Genomic DNA, 22,000 nt, shown 5'->3' with positions numbered 1-22,000 from the left:
CCTCGGGGTGAGTCACTTTATCCCCCTGTGCCTGAGTTCTAATTCTGTGTAACCTTGGGGTGAGTCACTTTATCCCCCTGTGCCTCAGTTCTAATTCTGTGTGACCTTGGGGTGAGTCACTTTATCCCCCTGTGCCTCAGTTCTAATTCTGTGTGACCTTGGGGTGAGTCACTTTATCCCCCTGTGCCTCAGTTCTAATTCTGTGTGACCTTGGGGTGAGTCACTTTATCCCCCTGTGCCTCAGTTCTAATTCTGTGTAACCTTGAGGTGAGTCACTTTATCCCCCTGTGCCTCAGTTCTAATTCTGTGTGACCTCGGGGTGAGTCACTTTATCCCCCTGTGCCTCAGTTCTAATTCTGTGTGACCTCGGGGTGAGTCACTTTATCCCCCTGTGCCTCAGTTCTAATTCTGTGTAACCTTGGGGTGAGTCACTTTATCCCCCTGTGCCTCAGTTCTAATTCTGTGTGACCTTGGGGTGAGTCACTTTATCCCCCTGTGCCTCAGTTCTAATTCTGTGTGACCTCGGGGTGAGTCACTTTATCCCCCTGTGCCTCAGTTCTAATTCTGTGTAACCTTGGGGTGAGTCACTTTATCCCCCTGTGCCTGAGTTCTAATTCTGTGTAACCTTGGGGTGAGTCACTTTATCCCCCTGTGCCTCAGTTCTAATTCTGTGTAACCTCGGCGTGAGTCACTTTATCCCCCTGTGCCTCAGTTCTAATTCTGTGTGACCTCGGGGTGAGTCACTTTATCCCCCTGTGCCTCAGTTCTAATTCTGTGTGACCTCAGGGGTGAGTCACTTTATCCCCCTGTGCCTCAGTTCTAATTCTGTGTGACCTTGGGGTGAGTCACTTTATCCCCCTGTGCCTCAGTTCTGATTCTGTGTGACCTTGGGGTGAGTCACTTTATCCCCCTGTGCCTCAGTTCTAATTCTGTGTAACCTCGAGGTGAGTCACTTTATCCCCCTGTGCCTCAGTTCTAATTCTGTGTAACCTCGAGGTGAGTCACTTTATCCCCCTGTGCCTCAGTTCTAATTCTGTGTGACCTTGGGGTGAGTCACTTTATCCCCCTGTGCCTCAGTTCTAATTCTGTGTGACCTTGGGGTGAGTCACTTTATCCCCCTGTGCCTCAGTTCTAATTCTGTGTAAACCTTGGGGTGAGTCACTTTATCCCCCTGTGCCTCAGTTCTAATTCTGTGTAACCTTGGGGTGAGTCACTTTATCCCCCTGTGCCTCAGTTCTAATTCTGTGTGACCTGGGGTGAGTCACTTTATCCCCCTGTGCCTCAGTTCTAATTCTGTGTGACCTCGGGGTGAGTCACTTTATCCCCCTGTGCCTCAGTTCTAATTCTGTGTGACCTTGGGGTGAGTCACTTTATCCCCCTGTGCCTCAGTTCTAATTCTGTGTGACCTCGGGTGAGTCACTTTATCCCCCTGTGCCTCAGTTCTAATTCTGTGTGACCTCGGGGTGAGTCACTTTATCCCCCTGTGCCTCAGTTCTAATTCTGTGTAACCTCGGGGTGAGTCACTTTATCCCCTGTGCCTCAGTTCTAATTCTGTGTGACCTCGGGGTGAGTCACTTTATCCCCCTGTGCCTCAGTTCTAATTCTGTGTAACCTCGGGGTGAGTCACTTTATCCCCCTGTGCCTCAGTTCTAATTCTGTGTGACCTCGGGGTGAGTCACTTTATCCCCCTGTGCCTCAGTTCTAATTCTGTGTGACCTTGGGGTGAGTCACTTTATCTCCCTGTGCCTCAGTTCTAATTCTGTGTAACCTTGGGGTGAGTCACTTTATCCCCCTGTGCCTCAGTTCTAATTCTGTGTGACCTTGGGGTGAGTCACTTTATCCCCCTGTGCCTCAGTTCTGATTCTGTGTGACCTTGGGGTGAGTCACTTTATCCCCCTGTGCCTCAGTTCTGATTCTGTGTAAACTCAAGGTGAGTCACTTTATCCCCCTGTGCCTCAGTTCTAATTCTGTGTAAACTCGAGGTGAGTCACTTTATCCCCCTGTGCCTCAGTTCTAATTCTGTGTGACCTTGGGGTGAGTCACTTTATCCCCCTGTGCCTCAGTTCTAATTCTGTGTGACCTTGGGGTGAGTCACTTTATCCCCCTGTGCCTCAGTTCTAATTCTGTGTGACCTTGGGGTGAGTCACTTTATCCCCCTGTGCCTCAGTTCTAATTCTGTGTGACCTTGGGGTGAGTCACTTTATCCCCCTGTGCCTCAGTTCTGATTCTGTGTGACCTTGGGGTGAGTCACTTTATCCCCCTGTGCCTCAGTTCTAATTCTGTGTGACCTCGGGGTGGGTCACTTTATCCCCCTGTGCCTCAGTTCTAATTCTGTGTGACCTCAGGGTGAGTCACTTTATCCCCCTGTGCCTCAGTTCTAATTCTGTGTAAACTCGAGGTGAGTCACTTTATCCCCCTGTGCCTCAGTTCTAATTCTGTGTAAACTCGAGGTGAGTCACTTTATCCCCCTGTGCCTCAGTTCTAATTCTGTGTAAACCCGGGATGAGTCACTTTATCCCCCTGTGCCTCAGTTCTGATTCTGTGTAACCTTGGGGTGAGTCACTTTATCCCCCTATGCCTCAGTTCTAATTCTGTGTAAACTCGAGGTGAGTCACTTTATCCCCCTGTGCCTCAGTTCTAATTCTGTGTGACCTTGGGGTGAGTCACTTTATCCCCCTGTGCCTCAGTTCTAATTCTGTGTGACCTTGGGGTGAGTCACTTTATCCCCCTGTGCCTCAGTTCTAATTCTGTGTGACCTTGGGGTGAGTCACTTTATCCCCCTGTGCCTCAGTTCTAATTCTGTGTAACCTTGGGGTGAGTCACTTTATCCCCCTGTGCCTCAGTTCTAATTCTGTGTGACCTTGGGGTGAGTCACTTTATCCCCCTGTGCCTCAGTTCTAATTCTGTGTGACCTCGGGGTGAGTCACTTTATCCCCCTGTGCCTCAGTTCTAATTCTGTGTAACCTTGGGGTGAGTCACTTTATCCCCCTGTGCCTCAGTTCTAATTCTGTGTGACCTCAGGGTGAGTCACTTTATCCCCCTGTGCCTCAGTTCTGATTCTGTGTGACCTTGGGGTGAGTCACTTTATCCCCCTGTGCCTCAGTTCTAATTCTGTGTGACCTCGGGGTGGGTCACTTTATCCCCCTGTGCCTCAGTTCTAATTCTGTGTGACCTCAGGGTGAGTCACTTTATCCCCCTGTGCCTCAGTTCTGATTCTGTGTGACCTTGGGGTGAGTCACTTTATCCCCCTGTGCCTCAGTTCTGATTCTGTGTAAACCCGGGATGAGTCACTTTATCCCCCTGTGCCTCAGTTCTAATTCTGTGTAAACTCGAGGTGAGTCACTTTATCCCCCTGTGCCTCAGTTCTAATTCTGTGTAAACTCGAGGTGAGTCACTTTATCCCCCTGTGCCTCAGTTCTAATTCTGTGTGACCTTGGGGTGAGTCACTTTATCCCCCTGTGCCTCAGTTCTAATTCTGTGTGACCTCGGGGTGAGTCACTTTATCCCCCTGTGCCTCAGTTCTAATTCTGTGTGACCTCGGGGTGAGTCACTTTATCCCCCTGTGCCTCAGTTCTAATTCTGTGTGACCTCGGGGTGAGTCACTTTATCCCCCTGTGCCTCAGTTCTAATTCTGTGTGACCTCGGGGTGAGTCACTTTATCCCCCTGTGCCTCAGTTCTAATTCTGTGTGACCTTGGGGTGAGTCACTTTATCCCCCTGTGCCTCAGTTCTGATTCTGTGTGACCTTGGGGTGAGTCACTTTATCCCCCTGTGCCTCAGTTCTGATTCTGTGTAAACCCGGGATGAGTCACTTTATCCCCCTGTGCCTCAGTTCTAATTCTGTGTAAACTCGAGGTGAGTCACTTTATCCCCCTGTGCCTCAGTTCTAATTCTGTGTAAACTCGAGGTGAGTCACTTTATCCCCCTGTGCCTGGATGAATATAAATTCAAATGTTTACTCTGGTTTCCTTTTCTGCAGGTGAGATGGACAAAGACTGCCGGAAGTGCCTCGGACAAGTTCCAGGAAACCTCCATCTTCAATGACACCCTTCGGATTGAGAACATTCAGCGGATGCAAGGGGGGCGTTACTATTGTAAAGCCGAGAATGGGGTTGGGGTCCCTGCCATCAAGTCCATTCGAGTAGATGTGCAGTGTAAGTCGTTTAGAGGCAGCCCAAGTATTCCCACAGTTCTACTGTCTGTCTGTCTGTCTTCTCACACAGCCAGGACTCTACCTTATCCTAGCTTTGCCTGCCTTCAGGGCCAAAGGGACGCAACCCCATACATGTGTGTCACCTTCAGACATCCTCTTGTTAAAATAAAACATGGCCTCCCATGATCTGTAGGACTCTGGAGTGTTAGCAAAACACTTGCACTTAGGAAGCACTTCACTTCACCGTAGTGGATTCTTCAGAATTCTAAGCCACTTTTTAGTGATTCAACGAGACACATAGGAGGCAAGTAAGATGTAGCCCTGTTGGGAATTAATCTGTTGGGAATGGCAGGATGTGATCTGCTGGGATTCCGTGGATGGCCTCAGCTGTTGTAAATGGGTGGATGTGATATGTGCGATCCCATAGGTGGCCTCAGCTGAACTGAATGGCAAGGTGCAAGTTTGCTAAGATCCCATGAATGACGTCAGGTTGTCTGGCTGGTAGGATGTATGTACAGTGAGATCCTACATGTGGCCTCAGATTGTAGGATGTAAGGATGGTAGGATCCCTAGCATGACTTCAGCTTGTCTGGATAGCAGTTTGTGAGTATGATGGGATCCTATAGGTTCCCGCAGCTGGGATGAATGTTAGGATGTACATATGATGGGATCCAAGGATAGCCTTAGCTGGTCTGGTTGGTAGGATGTGACTATCATGGGATCCTAGTGGTGGCGTTAGTTGGTCTGGGTGGTATAACGTAGGGATGATGGGATCTTAGAGTGGCTTCCTGGTGGGATCCTAGGGCTGACCTCATTTAGTCTGGATTTGAAGGATGCGAGTATGGTGGGATCCCAGGAGTGGGCTCAGCTCTTGTGGATGATAGGATATGAATACAGTGTGATCCTAGGGGTAGCCTCAGCTTTTCTGGATGGTAGGATGTGAGTATGGTGGGATCCCAGGAGTGGCCTCAGCTCTTGTGGATGATAGGATGTGAATATGGTGGGATCCTAGGGGTAGCCTCAGCTTTTCTGGATGGTAGGATGTGAGTATGGTGGGATCCCAGGAGTGGGCTCAGCTCTTGTGGATGATAGGATATGAATACAGTGGGATCCTAGGGGTAGCCTCAGCTTTTCTGGATGGTAGGATGTGAGTATGGTGGGATCCTAGTGGTGGCCTCAGCTCTTGTGGTTGATAGGATATGAATACAGTGTGATCCTAGGGGTAGCCTCAGCTTTTCTGGATGGTAGGATGTGAGTATGGTGGGATCCCAGGAGTGGGCTCAGCTCTTGTGGATGATAGGATATGAATACAGTGTGATCCTAGGGGTAGCCTCAGCTTTTCTGGATGGTAGGATGTGAGTATGGTGGGATCCTAGTGGTGGCCTCAGCTCTTGTGGTTGATAGGATATGAATACAGTGTGATCCTAGGGGTAGCCTCAGCTTTTCTGGATGGTAGGATGTGAGTATGGTGGGATCCCAGGAGTGGGCTCAGCTCTTGTGGATGATAGGATATGAATACAGTGTGATCCTAGGGGTAGCCTCAGCTTTTCTGGATGGTAGGATGTGAGTATGGTGGGATCCTAGTGGTGGCCTCAGCTCTTGTGGTTGATAGGATATGAATACAGTGTGATCCTAGGGGTAGCCTCAGCTTTTCTGGATGGTAGGATGTGAGTATGGTGGGATCCCAGGAGTGGCCTCAGCTCTTGTGGATGATAGGATGTGAATATGGTGGGATCCTAGGGGTAGCCTCAGCTTTTCTGGATGGTAGGATGTGAGTATGGTGGGATCCCAGGAGTGGGCTCAGCTCTTGTGGATGATAGGATATGAATACAGTGGGATCCTAGGGGTAGCCTCAGCTTTTCTGGATGGTAGGATGTGAGTATGGTGGGATCCTAGTGGTGGCCTCAGCTCTTGTGGATGATAGGATGTGAATATGGTGGGATCCTAGGGGTAGCCTCAGCTTTTCTGGATGGTAGGATGTGAGTATGGTGGGATCCCAGGAGTGGGCTCAGCTCTTGTGGATGATAGGATATGAATACAGTGGGATCCTAGGGGTAGCCTCAGCTTTTCTGGATGGTAGGATGTGAGTATGGTGGGATCCCAGGAGTGGGCTCAGCTCTTGTGGATGATAGGATATGAATACAGTGTGATCCTAGGGGTAGCCTCAGCTTTTCTGGATGGTAGGATGTGAGTATGGTGGGATCCCAGGAGTGGGCTCAGCTCTTGTGGATGATAGGATGTGAATACAGTGGGATCCTAGGGGTGGCCTTAACATTTCTGGATGGTAGGATGTGAATATGGTGGGATCCCAGGAGTGGCCTCAGCTCTTGTGGATGATAGGATGTGAATACAGTGGGATCCTAGGGGTGGCCTTAACATTTCTGGATGGTAGGATGTGAATATGGTGGGATCCCAGGAGTGGCCTCAGCTCTTGTGGATGATAGGATATGAATACAGTGTGATCCTAGGGGTAGCCTCAGCTTTTCTGGATGGTAGCATGTGAGTATGGTGGGATCCCAGGAGTGGGCTCAGCTCTTGTGGATGATAGGATGTGAATACAGTGGGATCCTAGGGGTGGCCTTAACATTTCTCTGGATGGTAGGATGTGAATATGGTGGGATCCCAGGAGTGGCCTCAGCTCTTGTGGATGATAGGATGTGAATACAGTGGGATCCTAGGGGTGGCCTTAACATTTCTGGATGGTAGGATGTGAATATGGTGGGATCCCAGGAGTGGCCTCAGCTCTAGTGCATAATAGGTTGTGAATACAGTGGGATCCTAGGGGTGGCATTAACATTTCTGGATGGTAGGATGTACATATGGTGGGATCCCAGGAGTGGGCTCAGCTCTTCTGGATGATAGGATGTGAGTATGGTGGGATCCCAGGAGTGGGCTCAGCTCTTCTGGATGATAGGATGTGAGTATGGTGGGATCCCAGGAGTGGGCTCAGCTCTTCTGGATGATAGGATGTGAGTATGGTGGGATCCCAGGAGTGGGCTCAGCTCTTCTGGATGATAGGATGTGAGTATGGGGGATCCCAGGAGTGGGCTCAGCTCTTCATCCTAGGGGTAGCCTCAGCTTTTCTGGATGGTAGGATGTGAGTATGGTGGGATCCCAGGAGTGGGCTCAGCTCTTGTGGATGATAGGATGTGAATACAGTGGGATCCTAGGGGTGGCCTTAACATTTCTGGATGGTAGGATGTGAATATGGTGGGATCCCAGGAGTGGCCTCAGCTCTTGTGGATGATAGGATGTGAATACAGTGGGATCCTAGGGGTGGCCTTAACATTTCTGGATGGTAGGATGTGAATATGGTGGGATCCCAGGAGTGGCCTCAGCTCTTGTGGATGATAGAATATGAATACAGTGTGATCCTAGGGGTAGCCTCAGCTTTTCTGGATGGTAGGATGTGAGTATGGTGGGATCCCAGGAGTGGGCTCAGCTCTTGTGGATGATAGGATGTGAATACAGTGGGATCCTAGGGGTGGCCTTAACATTTCTGGATGGTAGGATGTGAATATGGTGGGATCCCAGGAGTGGCCTCAGCTCTTGTGGATGATAGGATGTGAATACAGTGGGATCCTAGGGGTGGCCTTAACATTTCTGGATGGTAGGATGTGAATATGGTGGGATCCCAGGAGTGACCTCAGCTCTTGTGGATGATAGAATATGAATACAGTGTGATCCTAGGGGTAGCCTCAGCTTTTCTGGATGGTAGGATGTGAGTATGGTGGGATCCCAGGAGTGGCCTCAGCTCTTGTGGATGATAGGATGTGAATATGGTGGGATCCTAGGGGTAGCCTCAGCTTTTCTGGATGGTAGGATGTGAATATGGTGGGATCCCAGGAGTGGGCTCAGCTCTTGTGGATGATAGGATATGAATACAGTGGGATCCTAGGGGTAGCCTCAGCTTTTCTGGATGGTAGGATGTGAGTATGGTGGGATCCTAGTGGTGGCCTCAGCTCTTGTGGTTGATAGGATATGAATACAGTGTGATCCTAGGGGTAGCCTCAGCTTTTCTGGATGGTAGGATGTGAGTATGGTGGGATCCCAGGAGTGGGCTCAGCTCTTGTGGATGATAGGATATGAATACAGTGGGATCCTAGGGGTAGCCTCAGCTTTTCTGGATGGTAGGATGTGAATATGGTGGGATCCTAGTGGTGGCCTCAGCTCTTGTGGTTGATAGGATATGAATACAGTGTGATCCTAGGGGTAGCCTCAGCTTTTCTGGATGGTAGGATGTGAGTATGGTGGGATCCCAGGAGTGGGCTCAGCTCTTGTGGATGATAGGATGTGAATACAGTGTGATCCTACGGGTAGCCTCAGCTTTTCTGGATGGTAGGATGTGAGTATGGTGGGATCCCAGGACTGGGCTCAGCTCTTGTGGATGATAGGATATGAATACAGTGTAATCCTAGGGGTAGCCTCAGCTTTTCTGGATGGTAGGATGTGAGTATGGTGGGATCCCAGGAGTGGCCTCAGCTCTTGTGGATGATAGGATGTGAATATGGTGGGATCCTAGGGGTAGCCTCAGCTTTTCTGGATGGTAGGATGTGAGTATGGTGGGATCCCAGGAGTGGGCTCAGCTCTTGTGGATGATAGGATATGAATACAGTGGGATCCTAGGGGTAGCCTCAGCTTTTCTGGATGGTAGGATGTGAGTATGGTGGGATCCTAGTGGTGGCCTCAGCTCTTGTGGTTGATAGGATATGAATACAGTGAGATCCTAGGGGTAGCCTCAGCTTTTCTTGATGGTAGGATGTGAGTATGGTGGGATCCCAGGAGTGGGCTCAGCTCTTGTGGATGATAGAATATGAATACAGTGTGATCCTAGGGGTAGCCTCAGCTTTTCTGGATGGTAGGATGTGAGTATGGTGGGATCCCAGGAGTGGGCTCAGCTCTTGTGGATGATAGAATATGAATACAGTGTGATCCTAGGGGTAGCCTCAGCTTTTCTGGATGGTAGGATGTGAGTATGGTGGGATCCCAGGAGTGGGCTCAGCTCTTGTGGATGATAGGATGTGAATACAGTGGGATCCTAGGGGTGGCCTTAACATTTCTGGATGGTAGGATGTGAATATGGTGGGATCCCAGGAGTGGCCTCAGCTCTTGTGGATGATAGGATGTGAATACAGTGGGATCCTAGGGGTGGCCTTAACATTTCTGGATGGTAGGATGTGAATATGGTGGGATCCCAGGAGTGGCCTCAGCTCTTGTGGATGATAGAATATGAATACAGTGTGATCCTAGGGGTAGCCTCAGCTTTTCTGGATGGTAGGATGTGAGTATGGTGGGATCCCAGGAGTGGGCTCAGCTCTTGTGGATGATAGGATGTGAATACAGTGTGATCCTACGGGTAGCCTCAGCTTTTCTGGATGGTAGGATGTGAGTATGGTGGGATCCCAGGACTGGGCTCAGCTCTTGTGGATGATAGGATATGAATACAGTGTAATCCTAGGGGTAGCCTCAGCTTTTCTGGATGGTAGGATGTGAGTATGGTGGGATCCCAGGAGTGGCCTCAGCTCTTGTGGATGATAGGATGTGAATATGGTGGGATCCTAGGGGTAGCCTCAGCTTTTCTGGATGGTAGGATGTGAGTATGGTGGGATCCCAGGAGTGGGCTCAGCTCTTGTGGATGATAGGATATGAATACAGTGGGATCCTAGGGGTAGCCTCAGCTTTTCTGGATGGTAGGATGTGAGTATGGTGGGATCCTAGTGGTGGCCTCAGCTCTTGTGGTTGATAGGATATGAATACAGTGTGATCCTAGGGGTAGCCTCAGCTTTTCTTGATGGTAGGATGTGAGTATGGTGGGATCCCAGGAGTGGGCTCAGCTCTTGTGGATGATAGAATATGAATACAGTGTGATCCTAGGGGTAGCCTCAGCTTTTCTGGATGGTAGGATGTGAGTATGGTGGGATCCCAGGAGTGGGCTCAGCTCTTGTGGATGATAGAATATGAATACAGTGTGATCCTAGGGGTAGCCTCAGCTTTTCTGGATGGTAGGATGTGAGTATGGTGGGATCCCAGGAGTGGGCTCAGCTCTTGTGGATGATAGGATGTGAATACAGTGGGATCCTAGGGGTGGCCTTAACATTTCTGGATGGTAGGATGTGAATATGGTGGGATCCCAGGAGTGGCCTCAGCTCTTGTGGATGATAGGATGTGAATACAGTGGGATCCTAGGGGTGGCCTTAACATTTCTGGATGGTAGGATGTGAATATGGTGGGATCCCAGGAGTGGCCTCAGCTCTTGTGGATGATAGAATATGAATACAGTGTGATCCTAGGGGTAGCCTCAGCTTTTCTGGATGGTAGGATGTGAGTATGGTGGGATCCCAGGAGTGGGCTCAGCTCTTGTGGATGATAGGATGTGAATACAGTGGGATCCTAGGGGTGGCCTTAACATTTCTGGATGGTAGGATGTGAATATGGTGGGATCCCAGGAGTGGCCTCAGCTCTTGTGGATGATAGGATGTGAATACAGTGGGATCCTAGGGGTGGCCTTAACATTTCTGGATGGTAGGATGTGAATATGGTGGGATCCCAGGAGTGGCCTCAGCTCTTGTGGATGATAGAATATGAATACAGTGTGATCCTAGGGGTAGCCTCAGCTTTTCTGGATGGTAGGATGTGAGTATGGTGGGATCCCAGGAGTGGGCTCAGCTCTTGTGGATGATAGGATGTGAATACAGTGGGATCCTAGGGGTGGCCTTAACATTTCTGGATGGTAGGATGTGAATATGGTGGGATCCCAGGAGTGGCCTCAGCTCTTGTGGATGATAGGATGTGAATACAGTGGGATCCTAGGGGTGGCCTTAACATTTCTGGATGGTAGGATGTGAATATGGTGGGATCCCAGGAGTGGCCTCAGCTCTAGTGCATAATAGGTTGTGAATACAGTGGGATCCTAGGGGTGGCCTTAACATTTCTGGATGGTAGGATGTGAGTATGGTGGGATCCCAGGAGTGGCCTCAGCTCTTCTGGATGATAGGATGTGAATACAGTGGGATCCTAGGGGTGGCCTTAACATTTCTGGATGGTAGGATGTGAATATGGTGGGATCCTAGGGGTGGCCTCAGCTCTTGTGGATGATAGGATGTGAATACAGTGTGATCCTAGGGGAAGCCTCAGCTTTTCTAGATGGTAGGATGTGAGTATGGTGGGCTCCTAGGAGTGGCCCCACTAGTCTGGATGTGAGTCTGTTAGAATCCAATGTTTGGCCCCAGCAGTGAAAACCAAGATACTATTTTGAAGATCTTGTGTCTGGGCCAGAAAGGATAGGTTATCAGTCTGTAGTTTTCAGCATTGCTCTTTCCCTTGTAGTTTCCTTTCAGCAGCATGGATTGATAAATATTGTAGACCTGGAGAGAGTCATTCAAAAATTGGAAATTGTATTCACAAAATTGAGACTCTGTATGCACTAAACTAATCACAGTTTCAGCCTTGTGAGAGTAGGGCAATAGATGGACTTTCAAAGTATTTTCCCCACTTTTTTCGATTGTTTCTTAAGGTTTTTCCATCATCTTCGTGGGTTCCAATAGGTTCCTGTATAGTCATATTCCAGGTCACCCTGGGCAGGCCGAGTCTCTCCTGCTACAAATGGGATCATCTTAGTGAATGCAACCTATGTCCACATACGAAGTGGGATGAGACTTTTAACACCAAGACTGACTCTGCTTGTCTCCGATGACCCGGAGCCTGGCTGTAGGTTCATGTATTTTGGCTTGTAAAGGTAAGCCAATGATTTATCAAGCCTTCTCAGTGTTAAACCACAAGTTACATCCCCTCTTTTCTCAGCTGTGCCTTCGTCCCCTGGGGGTCCCTTTGCTCTAGGGGTAGCTGAGTCCTAGGTAAAGTTGAGTTCTGGGACCCCTGACATCTGTTTGACCTTTAGAACTATGGGGCCAATGCAGTGGCTGAGGGCTGTGTGATACTAACATCTACTCTCCACATGGACTTGGTAACATCACCTTCCAAGAGTTCATGTTCATTTCCAATGTTAATAACAGGAACTCATTAATTGATGGTGTCTGAGGACTTACAAATGACAGTATTTCATGAGATGTTGTTCTAGCTATGAAATGTTTGGCATTACTGCATGCTGAATTTAAGTGGGATGAGTTGAGGAGGAGAAGGAGGAGGCAAGGGTTTAAGAACTGGATCAAGAAACTGGAAGAGTGACTGAAGGAGGCAGCCTTTAGCTGAGTGGTTACCAGCAACCTATTTTCCAAAGGGCATTTCTCATTTTGTTCCCATGACATAATCCTTTTTAAAATAGGAAAAGGGAGGCCCCAGTTGGTGCTGTAGGATTTGGGTTGGTCTTTCCTGGGTGGGTGGATATTTATATCATGATAATGACAATTTCCGTCAAGAGGAAGGAAACACAGAACTATGTGGCCTTGGAGAGTGAAAAACGCAGCTGATGATCTCTCCAAGACTGGGCAAGGTCACACGTTGGGAAGTCTAATGCTTAGGTCCTACTATAACACCAGCTTAAGGGTGACTAGAGAACACGCATTGCTTGGGCTGACAAGAACCAGAATCAGCTGATCGAGCCCTGGAATCGAGAGAGAGAGAGAGAGAGAGCGTGCTGCACCCAGCACTGGATTTCTAGGCAGACTTCAGCTGGCCATAGGTTCAGGCTCAGTCCAGCTTAAGTCTCAGCTAAGCCCAATGCTGGGAGGCAAACAATCAGCCCATTCCATATTGTTCAGAAATAATATATTTGGGATTCAGTTACTTCCTGCTTTCTTCTGAACAAGTTTTGTGCTCTCTCCGAACCGGTGCTGCCTCCATCAGGTCCTGGAGTTGCCCCAGTGCAGAGAGAAATTCAGATCCGTTCAGAATTCAGTCCAAGTGACACTGGCATCCTGCTGTCAGGCCAGGAAATCAGGACACCCATTACAGCAGTCACCTTTAAAATATGTGCATTAATTAGCTTTAATAAACAGAACATCTCCCAGAGGGATGTAAGATTTTATACTGAAACTGCTGCCTGCAGAGTTCAGCTATCCTCTGTTTCCATGTGGTGGGGGGAGAGTTTCCCATCCTGTCCTTGGCTACTGTGTGTGCTGGGCCATCTTTGTAAACTCTGTAGGGGAAAGAAACTCTCACCCATTCCTGACCTTCTGCTGCCCCTGTCTGAGAAAGTGAGATGATTTGCTGGAGTTTTTTGGATGCCCAGCTTCCATTTTGTCCACCTTCTGCTTTTCGCTGCCCCTTCCGTTGTTTTTCATGGCTTTGTCAATGTAGAAGTTAAAATTTAATGTGCCACTCTGCTGATGGAAGTTGCTGTGTAAAAATGAGGCTGTAAGATTCTGTTGTCTCCCCGTCTGCCAGCTGCTTGTTTTACTCTCTTACAGTCATGCAGGGAGGAGAGAGTTTTGTGTGGTGGAGGATAAACAGCATTACTCTCTTACAGGCCAATGCAAAATCAGTGCGCGTTAAAGGGGGGCTCATGATTGATCATCCGCTATCCTAACGCGCGCCGATCCAGCTCTCCCGTTAAAATGAGCCGCCGCGGTAAAAAGGAGGCGCTAGGGGAAATTGTGCGTCCCTAGCGCCTCCTCGGCATCGGGTGACCAGGAAAGGTGGCTGTCAGCGGGTTAGGAAATGGGTGCTCCAAACGAGTGCCTGTTTTCTCTCGCTACCGGCACAATATCCACAGCCTGGACCATGTATATTATGGGGCATATTGGGCACCCAGAATTTCTTTTTTTTTTTTTAGCAAATTATTTTTACATGATTCTGCTTTCTGTGGTCCCTCCTACTTAGTATAGTGAAAATACTAGTAGGAAGGATCACAGAAAGCAGGAATTTCATTTTTTAACAATGAGCTCTTGAGTTTGGCAGTTCTCACAGGACAGCAGGATGTTAGTCCTCACATATGGGTGACGTCACAGGATGGAGCCCAATCACGGAAAACTTCTGTCAAAGTTTCCAGAACTTTGACTGGCCTCTACTGGGCATACCCAGCATGGCACTAACCCTGCAGCCAGCAGAGGTCCCCCTTCAGTCTTCTTTTTTCCGCGCAGCAGTAGCCTCGCGGTTAAGGAGCTCTGACCACATTCCTGACAGGAATTTCTTCACGGACTTCTTTAAGGTTAAAGTTGCCCCACAGGGGTCCCTCCTCTTTCTTTACTCACCCGTGGTACTTCGGTAAGTTTTTGCCGGTTTTTTTTTTCGTCGATTACTGTCGAGTTTGGCCCTCGTGGCCTACTGGCCGTCGACCATACCGCGGCTCAATTTTTTCCCATGGCCATGGCATCGGGTTTCCGTCGGTGCCCAGATTGTACGCGCACCATGGGGCGGATTTTAAATGCCCTGCGCGCGTAAATCCGGCCGGATTTACATGCGCAGGGCCCTCGCATGCCAGTGCGCCTATTTTGCATAGGTTGCCGGCGCGCGCAGAGCCCCGGGACGCGCGTAAGTCCTGGGATTTACATAATGTATATTATGTACATATTGATATATTTTATATTTCTGCAAAACCTGTTTAATCTTTAATGTTATATTCCATTTTTACTCCCCTTATATTTACCCAATTTTATTTCATGTTAACATGTTATAACTGTTTGATGTAAAACTGTTCAATGTAAAACGCCACCCCAGGCGTCTGTTTGCGTTACACTGTAAACCGATGTGATATCCTTGATGAATGTCGGTATATAAAAACTATAAATAAATAAATAAATAAATAAATAATTAATAAAAGGGGCGGGAGGGGGCATGTTGGGGGGCGTGGCAGAATGACGCGGCGTTTCGGGGGCGGGCCCAGGGGAGTGGCACTGGCCCGGGGGTGTGGTCGAGGCCTCCGGCCCAGCCCCCGGGTCGGGAAATGGTGCACCAGCAGCCCGCTGGCGCGTGCAGATTTACATCTGCTTTTTGCAGGCATAAATCGTGGAATAAAGGTAAGGGGGGGGGGTTTAGATAGGGCCGGGGGGATGGGTTAGGTAGGGGAAGGGAGGGGAAGGTGGGGGGAGGGCGAAGGAAAGTTCCCTCCGAGGCCGCTCCGAAATCGGAACGACCTCGGAGGGAACAGGCAGCGCGCGCTGGGCTCAGCGCGAGCAGGTTGAACAAATGTGCACCCCCTTGCGCGCGCCAACCCCGGATTTTATAAGATACGCGCGTAGCCGCGCGTATCTTATAAAATCCAGCGTACTTTTGTTTGCGCCTGGTGCACGAACAAAAGTACGCGATCGCGCAATTTTTTAAAATCTACCCTCATGTCTATTACAGACCCTCATTGAGTCTGTGTATTGTGTTTAGGTAGTGAGCATGACGTCCTGACTTGCACCAAATGTGCCCTTATGACACCAAAAAGTCGCAAAGCCAGATTGGAGAGGATGGGACTCCTTTTCCGTGCTCACATCCCGACGCCGTCCATCGCATCGACGTCATCGGAACTGGCACCGTCGAAGTCACACCACCATTGACAACCGCCCGGTGACCGCCCGCCATCGACGTCTTCACGGCCATCGACTCCCGTCCCTTCCCCCGAAGATCGAGGGGACCGGAGGGAGAAACATCGCCAACGGCATCGCAAGTCTCGGACCCTCGAGGAACTGAAGCCATTGACCTCGATACCATCCGAACCTCCATCGAAGAAGCCCGGCCAGGAGTGGCACCGTCCATTCCTGCGACCGATACATCGAGGCAAACCTCACCCGATCGGGGTTTGGGAGTCGCGATTCCGCCTGTAAAGGTGGTCCCTCCGGCTCTGCCTCAGCCTCCCTCTTCAGTTACGGAGCCAGGTCTTGTTACCTCAGGTCTCTGGGAAGAACTGGACCGGCTGGTCCAGGAGGCCATCGACAAGGCGATGCAATGGCTCCAGGTCCCTCCAGCACCGACTCCGGCACCGAGAGTGGAACCGGTCACCGACCCGATTCCAGCAGCGCTGGCACCGCTGCTTTCCTGGATGGAAGTGCTCATGACCGCCCTTCCACCGGTAATTCCTGGGTCGCCATCAGCCCCGGTGCGCTCCCCGATGACAGCTTCATCAGGAGGAGAAACGCCGTTCCGCATTCCTCCTTCGGGAGTGGTGCCTCATCCATCGATGCCGTGTCGTCCCTCGCCACCGATTCATTCATCGGGGGCAATACGCACATCGGCGCCATCGATACCTTCGATGCCGGCACCAATGCCCGCCAAGACATTCTCAGTGCCCCCGGTGATTCCTTCGACTTTCTCGGAGCCTCAGCCGGGACCTTCGGGTATCCAACCACCTCCTGGTCCTACAGGTCAGCCCGCTTATCCTTATGACACCTGGGGGGGATGATACGTCCACAGACACCGATGATTTACCTTCACCACCCTCTCCTACTGAAAGTAGAAAGCGTTCTCCTCCAGAGGACCTCTCTTTCATCAATTTTGTGAAGGAAATGTCAGAATTGGTCCCTTTTCAGCTTCAGACGGAGCAAGATGACAGGCACCAGATGATGGAGCTTCTCCAATTCCTGGATGCCCCTAAAGTGATCACTTCCATTCCAATTCATCAGGTTTTTCTTGACCTTCTAAATAAGAATTGGGAGAATCCTGGATCCATTGCTCCAGTACATAAAAAAGCTGACTCTACTTATCTCGTACAGTCAGCACCTGGCTTTCACAAACCTCAGCTTGACTACCACTCAGTAGTGGTTGAATCAGCCCAAAAGAAAGCAAAAAGAACGAAGCCATACTCATCTATACCTCCTATCAAAGAACACAAGTTCTTAGATAATATTGGCCGACGAGTATACCAAGGGGCCATGCTTATCTCCAGAATAGCTTCTTATCAGCTGTACATGACCCAATACAATAGGGTCATTTTCAAGCAAATACAAGATTTATCTGAAACCCTGCCTGAACAATTCCAACAGCATCTTCAAACCCTTATAACTAAGGGCTTTGAAGCAGGAAAACATGAAATTAGAACAGCTTATGATATTTTTGACACTTCCCCTAGAGTGTCTGCAGCTGCCATTTCGGCAAGACGCTGGGCCTGGCTCAAGTCTTCTGATCTTCGCCCAGAAGTTCAAGACAGACTTTCTGACTTGCCCTGCTTAGGGGATAATCTATTTGGAGAACAAATTCAACAAATAGTTGCTGAATTAAAGGACCATCATTTATTTATTTATTTATTTATTTATTTAAAAAGTCTTCTATACCGATGTTAGTCGAAACATCACCTTGGTTTACATGGAACAAAAGCAACGGAAATTACAAGTAACAGGGGAAGGGTAAGGGGTACAAAAAACCAATAGGAGAGCAGAGAAGCATAGGAACAAACAACAAGTGAACTATAATGTCATAAGAACAAGGTCATAGTCAAATTCAGGTCATGATCCATCACAATTCAATATTCATCAAGGGTGTTGGGGAAAGGCTTGTTTGAATAGCCAGGTTTTGAGCTGGGCTCTGAATTTGGTGATGCAAGGTTCAAGTCTGAGGTGGGTTGGGAGTGAGTTCCAGTGCATAGGTCCAGCAATGGAGAGCGCCCGATTCCTTGTAGCTGTGAGGTGTGCTTTCTTTAGGGATGGCACATGGAGGGACCCTTTGTTAGTGGTGCTTGTCGGTCGATTCGAGCAGGCAAATTGGAGAGGATCTGCCAGCCAGTTGGAGTGATGGGAATATAAGGCATTATGTATAATGTCAGGGATTTAAAGAGGATGCGGGAGGGAATAGGGAGCCAGTGTAGGTCCTTCAGTATAGGGGAAATATGGTCGTATTTGTGAGCGTTGGAGAGGGTTCTGGCTACAGTGTTCTGTAGCATTTGGAGGGGCTTTAAGGAGGAGTAAGGTAGGCCAAGAAAAAGGGAGTTACAGTAATCCATCTTGGATGCCAGTGTAGCCTGGACGACAGTGCGGAAGTCACTAGCGTGAAGGAGAGGTTTCAGGTTTTTTAAGACTTTAAGTTTGAAGAAACCCTCTTTGAGTATGGCACTGATATGTTTTTTGAAGTTCAGTTGTTGGTCAATTAGGACCCCCAGGTTCCTTGCACAGGGCTGTGCATGAGGAATCTTGATAGCAGAGTCAATTGTGAGTGCGGGATTCGTAGGGGGGTGATGGGATATGAGCAGGAGTTCAGTTTTGGCAGTGTTTAGAGCAAGGTGGAGGTTGGTAAGTTAGGAGTTGATGGCAGCGAGATGGTTTCCCCAGGATTCAAGGGTGTCAGATAGGGAGCCTTGAATGGGTATGACGATTTGCACATCATCAGCGTAGAGAAAGAATTTGAGGCCAAGTTCATCATGAGACCCTCAAACAGCTCTCATCGATACCTTCTGATTTCCCTTCTAAACAGCCCTTCAAGAAGGACTCTAAGAAATCATTCTTCCGTACACGGAAGTATTATCCCCCACCAACAAGATCCAGACCGATGAGGCCTTATCAAAAATCTCAGCCTCGCCAGCCTCGAAAGCAAAACCGCAAGCAGCTCCCCAGCCAGGGCCTGCTTCGGGTTTTTGACTTTCACTTGGAGAGCGGAAGCCAGATCCCTCTACAAAGCATACCAGTGGGAGGTCGATTAGGTCACTTTCACGAAAAGTGGCACTCAATCACAACTGACCAATGGGTGCTAGCAATCATTGCTCAGGGTTACCACCTAAACTTCTTAACTCTTCCACCGGACTCCCCACCTCTGCAAACATGGGGACTAACTGGTCACTCTGTCCTTCTGGAGCAAGAGGTTTCCCTCCTTCTCCAGTCAAACGCAATAGAACCTGTCCCTCTTTCACAACAAGGCCTAGGATTCTATTCCCGTTACTTTCTGATTCAAAAAAAGTCAGGAGGACTTCGTCCAATTCTGGACCTACGAGCCCTCAACAAGTACCTTCAAAGAGAGAAGTTCAAGATGGTAACCTTAGGCTCTCTTCTACCTCTGCTACAAAGAGGAGACTGGCTCTGCTCTCTAGACCTCCAAGACGCTTACACCCACATTGCGATAGCTCCGGCTCATCGCAAGTATCTCCGTTTTTTAGTAGGCCAAAAGCACTACCAATATCGAGTGCTCCCTTTCGGCCTAGCATCGGCACCACGAGTTTTCACCAAATGCCTCGTAGTTGTCGCAGCCTTTCTCAGGAAGGAAGGTGTCCATGTCTATCCCTATCTGGACGACTGGCTGATCAGGGCCCTAACCCAGCAAGTTGCTCAGTCCTCCCTGAACCTCCCTGAACCTCCATTCACACTCTAATATCTCTAGGATTTCTCGTCAATTACGAAAAATCCTATTTACTCCCATCTCAAACCTTATCTTTCATTGGGGCAGACTTGGACACCTTACAGGCAAAAGCCTTTCTTCCTCAACAGCGAGTTCAGACCCTCGTGTCTCTAGCTCACCAGTTGCAGTCTCAACACACAGCAACAGCTCGCCAATTCCTCATCCTGCTGGGACACATGGCGTCCTCAGTCTATGTGACACCAATGGCCCGACTGGCCATGAGAGTCATGGACTCTGAAGTCACAATGGATTCAAGCCACTCAGCCTCTGTCAACCATTGTTTACATCACCGACGCACTCCGTCTATCTCTCGCCTGGTGGAAAGATCACACCAATCTCCTCCAGGGAATGCCCTTTCACCTACCAGATCCTCAAATCATTCTTACCACCGACGCTTCCAACATCGGTTGGGGAGCTCATGCAAACAATCTACAGACGCAAGGATCTTGGTCTCAGGAGGAAGCCAAACACCAGATAAATTTCCTGGAACTTCGAGCGATGCGATATGCTCTCAGAGCTTTTCAGGATTGCCTATCAAATCACGTAATCCTGATTCAGACGGACAACCAGGTGGCCATATGGTACATCAACAAGCAAGGCGGCACAGGCTCCTTCCTTCTGTGTCAGGAAGCTGCGCAGATTTGGGCGGAAGCGCTCTCCCGCTCGATGTACCTCAGGACCACCTACTTGCCAGGAGTGAACAATGTCTTGGCAGACAAACTGAGCCATGTCTTCCAACCGCACGAGTGGTCGCTCAATCCATCGGTAGCGATCTCTCTCTTCCAGCAATGGGGTTATCCCCAAATAGACCTCTTTGCGTCCCCTCAGAACCACAAAGTGGACAATTACTGCTCCCTAATTCGGAGCAAGCACTCTCAGCCCAGAGATTTATTTTTATTTTATTTAGCATTTTTCTATACCGACTTTCCAATAACAAAATTATTGATCAATTCGGTTTACATTTTAAACAATAACAACAATTACAAGTAAATGTCTTACAATGAACAGGTCGAATTAACTTGGATTAAGATATATGGGGGTAATAACCTAATTAACATGAGCGGTGCCTAATATAGGCTAGAGGCTGGGTTTTAATGATAGACTGCCAAAGATAATAGTCTGCCAAAGATAATAGACTGCCAAAGATCATGTGATCTTTGGCAGTCTATCTTTGGCAGAGATGCATTCTCCCTCACGTGGGCAACCGGTCTGCTTTATGCATTCCCTCCACTTCCTCTTCTCTCGAAGACTCTTGTGAAGCTATGTCAGGACAAAGGAACCATGATCCTGATAGCACCTCACTGGCCATGCCAAGTGTGGTTTCCCATACTCCAGGATTTCTCCATCCGCGCACATTCCCTTGGGAACGGACCCGCATCTGATCACTCAAAACGACAGATGCCTACTCCATCCCAATCTTCAAGCCTTGTCCCTGACAGCATGGATGTTGAAAGGTTAATTCTTCAACCTCTTAACCTTTCCGAATCAGTTTCTCGTGTCCTGATTGCTTCACGGAAGCCTTCCACAAGAAAATCTTATTCCTATAAATGGAAAATGTACACATCATGGTGCACTTCCCAGTCCCTTGACCCCTTTTCGTGTCCAATCACAAAATTCTTGGACTATCTCTGGCATTTATCAGAATCCGGTCTAAAGACCTCTTCCATTAGAATGCATGTCAGTGCGGTAGCCGTCTTCCATAAAGGAATCGGGATGTCCCTATTTCGGTACAACCCCTCGTAATACGATTTCTAAAGGCTTGCTCCATATCAAGCCACCTTTACGTCCTCCAGTCCCTTCTTGGGACCTTAATCTGATTCTCGGACGGCTCATGAAACCACCTTTCGAACCTCTCCACTCCTGTGACCTTAAATATATCACATGGAAAGTGTTATTCCTTTTAGCTATCACTTCGGCTCGCAGGGTTAGTGAGTTACAGGCCCTAGTCACCTATCCGCCTTACACTAAACTCCTGCAGGACCGGGCGGTACTCCGCACTCACCCTAAGTTTTTGCCCAAGGTAGTTTTGGAGTTTCACATTAATCAATCCATCATACTACCTATCTTCTTTCCCAGGCCTCACTCCAACCCAGGGGAACAGACTCTGCATACCCTTGACTGTAAACAGGCTCTAGCCTTCTATCTAGACCGTACAGTTGCCCACAGGAAGAGCACTCAGTTATTCGTCTCTTTCCATCCAAACAAATTAGGGCAACCTGTAGGTAAGCAGGCTCTTTCCTCCTGGTTGGCGGACTGCATATCTTTTTGCTATCAGCAAGCAGGCATTCCTTTCCAAGACTGTGTTAAAGCACACTCTGTGTGGGCCATGGCGATTTCAGTAGCACACCTACGATCGGTGCCGCTTTCTGACATTTGCAGAGCTGCTACCTGGAGCTCACTCCATACTTTCGCAGCCCACTATTGCTTGGACAAAGTCGGAAGACAGGATTCCATCTTTGGCCAATCTGTCCTCCGTAACCTTTTTCCAACGTGACATACCAACACCCTTCCGCCTGCCCGGTGGGGTTCAGGATGCCCTCTGCCAAATTCCACCCCACTTGTTGTGCCTGTTGCACGCCGCTGGGTACATTTGGTGCATTTCGGACATCCTCAGCTCGGTACTCACCCATATATGAGGACTACCATCCTGCTT

The 22,000-nt window shown here is 49.0% G+C and overlaps 1 protein-coding gene across 5 annotated transcripts in view; it reads left to right on the top strand.

The window, feature by feature from the left end:
* Nucleotides 1–22,000, top strand: part of MDGA1 (MAM domain containing glycosylphosphatidylinositol anchor 1) — a 506,987-nt gene that overhangs the window by 17,820 nt on the left and 467,167 nt on the right. For 4 of the 5 annotated variants that reach the window (XM_029592906.1, XM_029592909.1, XM_029592910.1 and 1 more), the window contains exon 2: nucleotides 3,979–4,153. In XM_029592906.1, the coding sequence (XP_029448766.1) occupies nucleotides 4,072–4,153 (82 nt within the window). In that variant the 5' untranslated portion in view covers nucleotides 3,979–4,071. Of the gene's footprint in view, nucleotides 1–3,978; nucleotides 4,154–22,000 lie in introns of those variants that run through there. The other variant, XM_029592908.1, reaches the window with a different exon arrangement.

The sequence above is a fragment of the Rhinatrema bivittatum genome, chromosome 3, assembly GCF_901001135.1.
Source record: "Rhinatrema bivittatum chromosome 3, aRhiBiv1.1, whole genome shotgun sequence".
Taxonomy (NCBI): domain Eukaryota; kingdom Metazoa; phylum Chordata; class Amphibia; order Gymnophiona; family Rhinatrematidae; genus Rhinatrema; species Rhinatrema bivittatum.
Note: the sequence above shows the minus strand (reverse complement) of the source record. Positions and strands in the feature narration are given on the sequence as shown.